Source organism: Opisthorchis viverrini (assembly GCF_000715545.1).
Source record: "Opisthorchis viverrini unplaced genomic scaffold opera_v5_280, whole genome shotgun sequence".
Lineage (NCBI taxonomy): Eukaryota > Metazoa > Platyhelminthes > Trematoda > Opisthorchiida > Opisthorchiidae > Opisthorchis > Opisthorchis viverrini.
In genome coordinates this window covers 478,507-490,652 of record NW_008751939.1, presented here as the reverse complement: position 1 = coordinate 490,652, position 12,146 = coordinate 478,507, and the positions used below count along the sequence as shown (strand labels likewise).

Sequence of the window (12,146 nt, the reverse complement as noted above, 5' to 3'; positions counted from 1 at the left end):
GAACAGATCAACAGCCAACTGATCAAAAACTGATGGTTCGTTTTACATGTAATGCCTACAGCGAAGTGCAGGAAGAGGAATTTATGACTTGTGAAGATGTTCTGGTAACCACCATGTTCCGATTCGAGAGTGACCTGGTCGCTGCGATCGAGAAGAAATGTTCCCCTGATATTTTCAATCACAAACCTCTCGTGGCTAAGGACGAGCTCCAGAATGCACTGCTAATGGCCGCTGCATGTTGGTGAGGCCTCGATAGTATCCGATTGAAATTATCGTTTTATAGATTCAGCGTCGACTCCCGGGGAAGATTCGGCGCTCGGTCGTATCGATTTTTCCCGTGATCAAACAGATCGAGAAACCTGAGCCCGAGATGAGTGGCAGCAGTTCGGAAGGAATATGTTATCATTATCGTTGAAGGAAGAAAAGTGGCAGAGGAGACCGCGAAGCAGTGAATCACGTTCACTTAACCATGTCTAGAGTTATAATGCACAAACGAATGTAAAGGTGAAACAGGTAGGATTTCTATACGTGTGGCCGTGAGTTGAGTGGACGCATTTCGTCAACCGCCAGGTTTTTCTTCCGTCTTAACTGGGTACAACATAAGAGCCAAGAGATGGTGGTCCGCAGCCACTTACGCGCGACAAGGATGAAAAGTGTTTGGTTTGAGTCAGGCATGTGGGAGAAGCGTGAACAAGTGAAAACAACAACCTGGAATGCAACAGTGATTGGAGGTGGTGAGACTTGGACCGACAATGGTAGGGTGGCCCAGTGGCCCGAGGAAACCAGTAAACAGCAGGAAGTGGTACCGGAGAAAACACTAGTGCCATTTTGGGAAGTGGGAGAATGGGTGGCGAGTGTAGCTCGAACAACGGGTGGGCTGCGATCAACAGGAGTTGCGGGGGGTGAGATACAAGACCACGGAATTGCCTACTGCGCTACCGGGAGGTGAGAGAGCAGCTATGGGTTTTTCCCATTTTCGACAGCATAGGTATTATTCTGATAACCGTGGGAGCGAAATCAACTGTTCCATTAACGTTTCAGGGGATAAAGCGTGCGACTGGCAAATTTTTAATGAATTACTGCAGCGACCTTCAAGCTTCTCTTTGTGATAGTTCTGAATTCTGAAGTCCACTTCGCATTCATTTTTTATCAGTTTGGAAATGCTAAGGCCTATATACGCGGTAAAACTAGTCATTATGTGAATACCCCTCATGTTACTGTGAATCGATGCAATGTATCTGTCTTCCATTCTGCCGACGTTACTTTTCCTGAATGAGCTGAGAAAGATGCTTCTGAGCGAGCTTCTGACTCTCGTCTTGGAAACCAGAAAACCGAACAGCATATTGTAACATGAAGCAGCACTTTAGCCGTGGTGACTGTTATGGGCGCAATGGGACTGTCTATATCACTGCTTTTTAAGTAACTAATGAAACTGTAAAAGAAATACCTAGCACGAAATTGTATTAGTCCTTGCAATGGCATTGAGGAGGTTTGCGATTGTGACCAAGAGTGATTTGCACCTCTGAGTGTGATTTAACTAGTCTCTGCAAAGCCCCTGCTGAAATGAAAAGACATGTATTTGGGAAAATTAGACTGGTGAACCAGACGGGAATTTAGATATTTTCATCCAAGTCAGTGAATATCAGACCTAAATCTGGTAAAGAGAAAGACTCTTATTGGTGTCAGCTGCATCCGCAAGACATTGGACTTCAGTGAACGATACTAATCGTATCATCGGGGCAGACATTTATGAAAGTGCGTTAGCGCTTTCAGTGTTTCGTTGCACCACTCTCACACTAAAACGCTTACGAAAATGGTGAACTGAAGTAAGTTTCACATCGACGAAATACTATGCATGCCTTGAATTGATTGTGGTCAAAATAGGGGAGTTCTTAGAACATGTGTCATCGGAGGATACTTTTCGGCCAGTGCATAAAAGATAATAACAGGACCATATATTCCTCCTTCGTGTGCCCCGTAGATGCGCTTTCGTCAAAGTGGAGACTTAATGACCAAATGAATCTAAATTCAAAAAAATCCCGCTAGTTCTGTGATCCTGGTATCTATTGGCTCCTTGTGTAGATTACGGTCTTTCAGAGTCTCGAGCTTACCACACAAAAAAAAACCAACATGGACTCCATGAGCAGAGGACCATTGTTTCCTAAATTACTCTGCAACGGGTCCGGCTAAATCAGACAATGCGATATCGGAAACATCTAATGCTAAAGGTCACCCGTTTTAATCAGAAGGCAACAGCAGTTTAAGTGAGTGCTGATAACATGAAGGGGAGTCTATATCTGCCAGCTTAGAATTCCTTGGATGCTTCCCAGGTTAAGGCTTCAGGCTTCTTGAAAATGCCAACCAACTAAGGACACACGAAGGACGTAACGCTCACTGAGCGTGTCCAGAGAGCCACTACGAAAATAATTGTCAGCCTCAAATCCGTGGACTACGAAACGCGTCTCGCGGTGCTTCACCTCTTTCCCCTGGAGTATCGTCACCTATAAGGGGACTCAGTTCCTAATAATGCCATGTTTAAACAAAGCTTGGCAAACAGTTTTCTCACCGTTGACACAGCAAACATATGGTGGGGACATGGTAAGAAGATTTTCAAGCTCGGAAAGCACAGATACATCAGGAAAATTTTTTCCTCATTTCGGGTAGTAGCTGTGTGGAATAACCTTCCTGCGTTGGTTGTCCGTGCTCCTTCTAGAACCCAGTTCAAAGTATTATTAGACACTTATTTATATAAGTCCTTGCGCTCGCAAGCATACTGTCACGCGCTGAGAACTTAAAGAGCAGTGCTATATCCTTTTTCACTTGTGCCTTTCAGGTGAACGACAGCCGCTGAACGGCAAGGACAAAACCGACCCGGGAAACTTGAGAAAGAGCCTTGATCCTATATACCATGTCGTGGATGCTTGAATACAAGAGGTAGTCCTGGTCGTCCTTGGGCTTGAGTGTATTTCACTGAGGTTTGGTGTTTTATGAGACATTATAGTGATGATTCAACCGTGGCTGCAAGCTTCTTCGGAAACTTGATCCACAGTTTTATCCGTGTGAATCACATCTTGTAGGAAATTAGGATAAGGGCGACAGAGACTGCGTCTCATTCCCTGAAGCCGTCAAGCTCATGAACGACGCAGACTTGAAATCACGAAGAAACCAGGGACGGCTACGGATTTATCAGCCCATTTATTCCAACCAGTTCGAACCCGTGGGAAGCAGCCTTCGAAGCAGAGACAAGGTGTTCAGGTAAGGGAGTGGTAAGGCTCAGATGAAACTGGTTCGCATCAAAAAAAGGGGATCAATTGCAGTATTATGCACGCCCTCTAGGCAACATTGGAGAACAACATCACTACAAAGCCAGCTCTAATAAAACAGACTGACTGCACAATTTGCCACTGACATTCACGCCATTTAATCAGAAGCGAGAAGTCAGACCGTGATGTTATATACAAATAAGCAATGGAGATATGAGTGGGTTGACTGCAGACCTCTGAGGAAATGCACTATGTGATGTGTGCGGAATGGACCCATTTGCGTAGAAAGAAGGATGCACTGTTCATGATCACATGGGGCGGTGAAGGGATGTCAGGTACCGGAGCGTCTGCCGCCTCCTTCGTTCCGTTTCACCAACGTGGATTTGCAACAGATGGGAAAACATGACACAAATCAGACTCAACCTGTAGCACATGTTATGGATACATATTTCCAAAGGAAAACTAGCTCCCATTATCGCAAACCCGACAGTGTGCTCGCTCGGGACGTTGTTAGGTTGCAAAAGGCTGCCACTAGTGTGGCGGTAGACAATAATTAATACGTTTCTCGAGAGAAGATTAGTGGAATCATCGCTGTGTATGTTTGATTGGCAAGTTGTTTGGAAAAGCCGTCAGGAGGTAAATTGAGACATGCCTACGGGCAAGGACCTCTTCGGCCTACGCATAATTGGCAAATAAGTTTGTGCATCAACAACGCGATCGTCATCGGTGGAATACACCGATACCCTGCGTAATTCATTCGTTTTTCGAAGTAATCACTTAAGTTAATCACGTATCTTTGCTATGTTCCCTTCAGAGGTGTGGAACACGGGTCACCTCTCTGACTGGGTCGCCAAAATGCTGTGCGAACTACAAACATAGGTGAGCCAAGGAAGATTGACGCCAGGTAGGTAATTCGTTGCTTCCTAGACACTATTGATCTAGTGATTATCACCGCGAAATTGATCACGTTTGCCGACGAGCGTGAACTATGCAGAAGAGCACTCACAAAGGAAGACGACGCGATATTCCAGTGAGGCGCAGATGTCATTCACCGATAGATGGTAGAAAATGGGATCCTATTAATCCTGCGAATATGATGAACTTCCTATTATTTCGCGTCCAGCCGAAAAGTAGCACACACTGAGGGAAGCAACAAGCGAAACGTCCATCCAGGACCTGGGTGTGATCCTTTGACGGTATATGAAAACTAAAAGCATAACACTTGCTCTGGACTCTATATTGCGGGTTCTCTACATGTTTAGGTGTGGTGCTATAATCGCTTTCCTAGTCCATGTTTGGCACCTGATTTGGTAGGTTACACTGGCAATGGTTCTAAGTACAATAGGTGAATCACCTACCTTCCAGTTAGAAAGTTAACGCCTTAATCCCTGATCTATCTCACGCCCTGTCTGAATGGTGCAGGTAGAGTCTAAATGACTACTTAGTGAACTGATTCAGTCTTCTTTGAAGTTATACTTACAGTATACTTATGTTATGACTGAATATGAACTTTTCAGTGTTTTGTCGCATTTAAATCTATACCATGGACCCAACTATTGTGCACCACATACCGAATAAGTAGAGCAGTACATTCTATGCGGGACATATTGCCAAGGTCATTGCCTGAGACCTGCCCATCAGCAGGTAAGCGCCAGAGTAATTGGCTATCGGTTCAAGCATATCGAACTTTAAATCCTTTCATTCTTATCGTTTCTGACCATCTGCTCGCTCATATCACTAACGGTGTGACGTGTCGACACCACTTTCCTGATACACATTGCTCTTGTCACATAGAGGACAACTGGCCTCGGTTTTGAAGAACACTCAAAAGTACTCAGACTTTTAAACCGAAACACCTCCAGTAGAAGCTAAGCGAGGCAGATCGCATATGCAAAAGATGAGGCAGTATAACCTACACAACAGCGATGATTGACCACAATTCTCCGGCGATATAGCGGAAGAAACAGGCAGTATAGGCGGATACGGAGTCCATTGACAATACTCTACCATATTTTCAGTACCAGTCGGAGCAAAAGTATGCTTCACGTCAGGTTCGCTATCTTTTGGTTTGATGAGACCATAACTTTTACGCTTGGTCGTACATCAGCAGGACGACAATAGGTAAGAACCGTTTAGAGAGTCTCATTATGTGCCAACAAACCATGAGTTATTACGGATCCCAGCATTTTCCTCAAGAGCATAGGGTAGTACCGCAGAACACTGCAATAATATCAATGAGCAAACTCCAGGATGGGGGGGGGGTAACTGGGAGCCCTGCCCCAAGATCTGTAGCCCGAAAAAAAAGAAAATGGATAACTTCGGTAATTTACTAATGATACATTCACCATGTAGAAATGTAAAGTAAAAAAGTCAACGGTGTAAGAGAAGATTAACTAAAGCCACGTGAGTTTGAAAGCAGTATAAACGGTGCAAAGCGCAGACAAGACAAAGTATAATTCGGTGGATAGTGAAATCTAGAAAAAAGTTACTTAGTTGATAAAAAGGTGAGTTGTCGGTATACAACGCAGCGAAAAAATGGTGCACTGATATGATATGATATCGAGTAGAAACTGGAATCGCCCATCTTCGACATCTGTGGATAGATAATGTAGGCAAAAATAACAAACAGGTAGACACAGCAATGCTGCACTATCCTGTTTTTTCAGCTTTGAAGTGCAAGTGGCGCAAGAAACAAAAGAAGAGGTCAGACCAAAAGAGTCACCGCTTTTTTTGTCGAGAGGGACACAGGCTTGTGGATCGCAGATCACGCAGAATTTCGTGAACATCCTTGCGACATGTGTACCTGAAAGACAATCGTGGCGGTAGACAATGATCTGATGGGAAACGGGCATGATAATAGGTTGGGTTAGGGATGCGAAAACAAATTTGTGAGAAACTCCGCGCGGGTGAACAACGCACCAAAAGGGGGATCAACTGGGCAAGAGGGAAGCTAAAACTATGCAGAGAATCTAACGGGCTATAATGGTGAGCACTCGTAGGAAACGCGTCGCGGATTCAACCGTACCTCACTAGGATTGTTGGTTCGAATATTCTCTGAACGAAAGCAAACAAACAGATGACAAATCAATACTCAAGTAGGATGTGCTGAGCGCACGATGTTTAGTGGGTAAATTTCAACATCATAAGCAATGGGAAGGCCCAGCTTCCTATCCAAGTGTACTTAGGCTTGAGCTCACTGCTGACTTACTCGACTATGATGAAATCATTTTCGACGCAAAGCTGAGAACAGTGTGACGCTGTAAGATTTATCAATCCATAAGTATATACGAGATTAAGGTAGAAACATCAGGAAAGAGACCTTTTGGAATTTCATGAGTGTTCTCTACAAGGGTGGGAAATTCACTTGAGTTGTGACTGATGTGCCTGAGAAAATCCTGCCAAAATGTAACATTCCTCGCTGGAAGCTTTCACGAAAGCCTCAAAACTAAGAAGTCACGAGTGGTGTACCATACCACTAGATGCATACAAAGGCGGTCGTGTTGAGGACTCGGTCAATCGTCTAACTGCATAAACCGGCGTTGTTTATCTTTGTAATGTACTACTCATAAAGTTGCTGAAAATCCGCCGACAGCCCACGACCGGTTTCGCCCTTTTTGGGGCTCATCAATTAGGCGCAGCCCCCGAGTTTCCGTCAACCTTATGTTCTACTTGAAACCAAATTGCACGAAATTAGCGAATACACACTCATTTGCAAACTAATTTGGTTTTTCGAGAGACTCACCTGGAACCCAGATGAATCTCTCGTTTGTGATGTTCTCAGGCAACTGCACCAGACCGCCTCATGCTTCAGTCGCTACGATATTCGAGATATCGCGATACATGTATATCTTTGTACTGACCATGGTGGCTGAGAGATCAATGACCTTAGCTCATACACTTTGGAGATCGACAGGGGCGCGTTGTTTGCCATCTGGACTGTTTGTGTCCATTACCACAGACAAGAAGCTGTTGGAGCCACTAAATCAGGTGATAGCTGCATTCTCGTATTAGTTCAGCTAATCGCCACGCAGCGCAGCAGTTTATTTTTCACTTGTGAGAGGACAATTTGACTGAGAAAGAAATTAACCACTTTGTTTGCGTGTGAGTACAGGGGTCTGGTCAGCTGCTAGGTGAAAACACTGTTTGGGCACGGGTATCACAGACACGACATTCTCGCACACTTGTTTGACACTTCTACATGAACGGCTTGTGAAACATTACTGGTTGTGAAAGACTCCGGATAAGAAGTATAGAGCAAAGCGAATCTCGAAGTTATTCGTTCTATGAATGCATTCGGGACTATTCGCACCTGATTGCTCGTATTCACCATCCCATCAGTTCGCTTGCGTAAATCATGATGGAGAAATGTATATCCAGCTTCTCCTATTTGCCAAACGTGATATCACTGTAATGATGGTGTGGTGTGGTCATAATTGTTGGAATACATAACCGCCTCTGACGGTCTGCGTAGAATATTGCCACCAAGAGTCTTGGACAGTTAACCTTCATGATCCAGCGCAGTTAATTATCTGTGGTGGTATTACGGTTAATTAATGGGTCGTCCAAAAAAACAATCTTGTGAATTACTTAGACGCTATGTGGATCGGCAACTGTTTCTAGTTTGAAAATGTTCTATGGGTTTTTGATGGAGTGGGGCGAGATGGCCCAAGTGGTTAGAGCGCTAAGGTACTGACCGGAAGGTCCGTGGTTCGAATCCGACCTCTGCCACTCGACTTCCCCTGTCCAGGCCTGGGCAACCTGGCAGTATCCCAGCCCTCGTGCTTCCTCCGGGTGGCATGGCAGCTAGGCACCGGAAGGGTGTTACAGCTGAACGATTATTATTATTTTGATGGAGTGGCACGCTTTTGTTCTTTGCAGCTATGGCCTGATTGCTTCCCTGATGGGTTCGCTACTGCATGCTCTTTCCCTACTTGGTATGTGGTTTGCTCGATTGGACTAAGAGAGATGCACCTCAAGTTGATTGCCCGTTTCTTTGAATTGTTATCCGAATGTAGCGGATTCTTCCTCTGTAATTCGCTCCCAATTATCTGAGGAAAGATACCTCATGGGCCGCGAAGGTTCCAACTATCAGGTTTTTGGTTATAACATCAAACCCTACGATCATTTGCAAGGACTACTATATACCTCAAGAAGACTGTTCCATTATTGGCTGATTTCATTGTAAGTCACAATCCTTTCGAATCTGGTCTTCAGGTGCGTCCGTTATTGTAAGCGAAAATGAAGTCTTCATTATGAACTGTATTATGCTCTATTGCTTACACAGTGATGCACTTTCCATATGATTACAAAAGACAACTCGGAAGAGTTCCAGAGCGTGAGAGTTCAAGGACACTGGTTGCTCGCAATTCGACGCATTGCACTTTTTTACTGATTGGTACTAATTAGTTCAATCGGGCTGTCCTGACCATGGATGCGGGTCGCAACGGCAAAAGCGACAATAGGAAGAATGAGAGAACAAAGACGTTGACAACGTACCTCGTGTTTGGCCTCTGTCTCCAGTCTTCATTTATCTGGAATGGCCAAAAGTCAGAAACGGTTTTATGTACTTAGCAGTGGAGATGTAGTGTATCCTGATGGGAAGACAAACAAACCAATTAATTACAACACGGGATATGAATGTGGACAATGTACGGGTTAAAACCCGACCGGCGTTTAAAACGCGCCACAAATGAAAGTCTTCACGAGTGGGAATAAAGGAATACTTAGGTGATCGTATCTCTAGGCATATCCTGTTCGCCGATAGTAAATCACAGAAGGACATCTCCCTCTGAGTATGCGCACCATATATTGTATATTCGCGCATCACATCTCACGCATAAGGTCCAGGCGAAGATGATAAGTGACAAGCATGGAGCGGCAGACACTGTACAGAAAGAAATCCGTATTTCCAGGCCGTCGAAATGGATCTTTTGTATGTCTTCCACGCATTCCTAGGTACCCTTGTACAATACACTTAACCTAGCATATTAAGAATCACAGAGTCATGCCAATTATACTGAGTACTTCAGATAGCTCAAATTTGGAGGAGTGGTCTAGCAACCACATGAACGGCTTGTATCTTGGTAACAAAAACAATGATGCAGAATTCATCGCCGGGGAATTGAAGTGTTGGCAAAAAATATACCAATCAATGGTGAAAACTGATTCGCGGTTAGAGAACACAATGGGGTTTCTTGAAGGGCGAAGCTGAATGAAAAGATATCCAACCTTAGAATCCCGTATCCTGTCGAACAGACATATGCGCAAACAGATGCATTATGGTTAATCAGTGGTGTTCAGAAAAAACTCTCCTAGTAATCGGGCATTCTTAATGATTTTCAGGTCTAAGGGACCCCGCCAGCTCGCAACTCACCCAAGGCAGTCACCCTAATAAGTTCATTCCTAAATGGACCATTCACCCTTTAAGGCAATTTGACAATGGTTCCATGAAACTCTTGAGAGACCACGCCTCCAATCCCAAAGACCTCCCCTTCCAACAAAAACGTGCGATAGGATTTTATGTATTGACACTATTTGGGTACCTGACGAACGAAAGGACAAAACTGTTTACCAAAGTGCCTTAAAACACGGTTTTCATTCTTACGCCAATCATTTTATCTACTAACTGGTACTCAGCAGACTAACAAAAGCTAAGAAATAAGCTATTTATGGGGAATGCAAAGGCATAATGGAATGTGGATGATACCGTAGGACATTCGCCGCATAAACAGTTACTTCCTCTAAACAGACTTTATCAAGAAACCAATCAGTTCGCCTAACGAGCGGAATACTGCAAACCGGAATACTTTATAATTATTTGGCAACTATTGAGCTCTCCTTACGTACACTTCCAGGGATAACGTTTGTTCTTTCAGCAATATTCAGCCAGATTATGCACAATGAAGTTTTATTGCTTATCAGGCTACTTGACCCTGATGTAACAACTGACTAAAGTATATATCGGAAATTGTCTGAAATGGAAACAAGCGCACTTGACACAACTTTTTCAACATCAATCAACTTCTATCTCTCTACGGGCCAACATACGTCATTGTATCTGGTTCTCAAGCTAGGAGGAAGAAGTCACTCTCAAGAGGATTTCTTAGGGCATCCGTAGGGAAAATAGGAACTGAAACAGTAAGTCATGTGCCGGAGTAATTTCTATTTGAGCGTTAGGGAGAAACCGTTGATGCGAGCCAATGGGTAATAAAAGGCGAAGGTATCGCTAAGATGGGTGAGATTGACGGGAACACTCGCACTAGGCTTGCACAATTTGAACGTGCATGTTAATCAAGCGGACCCAAGACATACACCGGTAAAACGATTGCGGAAGCCGCAACGATCCCATGTTGATAGTCGCGTTACCGAAAAACACACAGGAGTGACCAATCAAAACCATAGTGAACAACCAAATAACGACTTAACAACCCATCCAGTGAAAAACTGTCACAATATCACACGTATCGAGATTCAGCTTGGAATTATGGAGATGTGCGACGCAATACGATGCCAGTTGTGCGGTAGAATCAGGCTTTAACATACTGTCAGTTTACCGGCCTGACCGACGATCTCCGCTTCTTAGTTGTGTCGTTGTCATAGAGTTCAGTGTAAGTGAACCAGCACTGTTTATTCCATCTACAATTTGGCCTGCAGTTTATATACCCCTCATGGCAGAAAAGAGGTTGCCTTTGTCCTTGTCTCAAAGGAAGCACTCGCTCACCAAACGATACACGCGAATTACTAAGGACAACTTTGGAGAATGACAAACGGCAGTATGCCTGACAGAAAAGCCCACAGAACAATAAACCACCATTGTCAGCTGCAAACCGAAGTGGGCAACGTAACGGTCCCAGCCGGTGCGCCACCCTGAGTGTGTTATGCAAAGATTCATGCATTCTTTCTCTGGTCCCTGATCAACTCAGTTTTTGAATCGCCCTTGAGGGTGCAAAACGCGGTCATCTTCGCATTGCTGCATTATGGGTCAATGAGTCAAATTTTCTCGTTCAATTCAGATCACAACGAAAAAAGGTAAAGTAGATGTAAAAATGACGAACATTGTGACTCAAATAGTATTGGAAGCATCCATAAAAATGGTCACAAGAGCTGTCATTAAGTAACATCTTTCAAAATGAGCAAAACTCCCTCCCTTAGTGAAACAACCACATTCAGGATTGTATTCGTGAACACTGATAGGGTGATGAAGGCATTTTTATATGCAGTTTTCGCACGTCACAATCAACCGACATGAAGACTTACCCTCAGTGATAGACGGGAGGCAGTTAGCGAGAGGAAACCAGCTCTGGCTAGGTTGAATAATTCATTCGTTTGAAGCCTTCACTTCGTACTCACTTACTGCTCCCGGCTCGAAGACTATTCGCTGGGAACTCAATAAGCGCCCCCCAGTGTGACTTATCATGGTGGCTGCGGTCTCAGCAAGATATCCTACATTTCCTGAGTTACGCTACAATAAGAGTAGCTTTACCGTGTTTTGCATTCAGTGGCAAGCCAATCAATACGGGTGTCCGTCACGAAGAGACTGGACCTTACGGTGGTGTGACGGTTTGCGCACCTCAGCGATCCATTGAGCTATACTGGAGTGTCCCGCGACACTCACAGAGTCTCTCATACCAGGTTGGTCAATGGTTAGAGGTCTGACGAACACAGTCTCCTGGCCCTCCAGATTGGGGGTTGGAACATGTGGCGACTTGTTCCGTAGAAATGCTAATGCATTTACATTTCCCGCCAAACACCGCTGCCTTGCGGTTAGGCTTTTGAGCCAAAGGCTTTGACTGAGGACCCTAATCGTCCTCCTGTCTAGGTGTGGGCGCCCTGGCAGTATCCCAGCCCACGTACAACCATGAATTGCACATACAACAATATTCT

General features: G+C 44.5%; 2 protein-coding genes across 2 annotated transcripts in view; one reads left to right on the top strand and one right to left on the bottom strand.

Annotated features, from left to right (window-relative positions):
- Positions 1–673: 673 nt before the first annotated feature.
- On the top strand, positions 674–2,507 carry T265_09509 (hypothetical protein; the record flags this gene model as incomplete). The annotated part of the gene is made up of 2 exons (XM_009175597.1): positions 674–902; positions 2,371–2,507. The coding sequence occupies 2 exons, from the start codon at positions 674–676 to the stop codon at positions 2,505–2,507; spliced, it is 366 nt and encodes a 121-aa protein (XP_009173861.1).
- A 3,072-nt stretch (positions 2,508–5,579) lies between these two features.
- Positions 5,580–12,146, bottom strand: part of T265_09508 (hypothetical protein) — a gene marked incomplete at both ends in the record, with an annotated part of 71,346 nt that continues 64,779 nt past the window's right edge. The window contains 2 exons of the mRNA XM_009175596.1: positions 5,580–6,066; positions 8,760–8,794. Of these exons, the coding sequence (XP_009173860.1) occupies positions 5,982–6,066; positions 8,760–8,794 (120 nt within the window). The remainder of the gene's footprint in view (positions 6,067–8,759; positions 8,795–12,146) is intronic.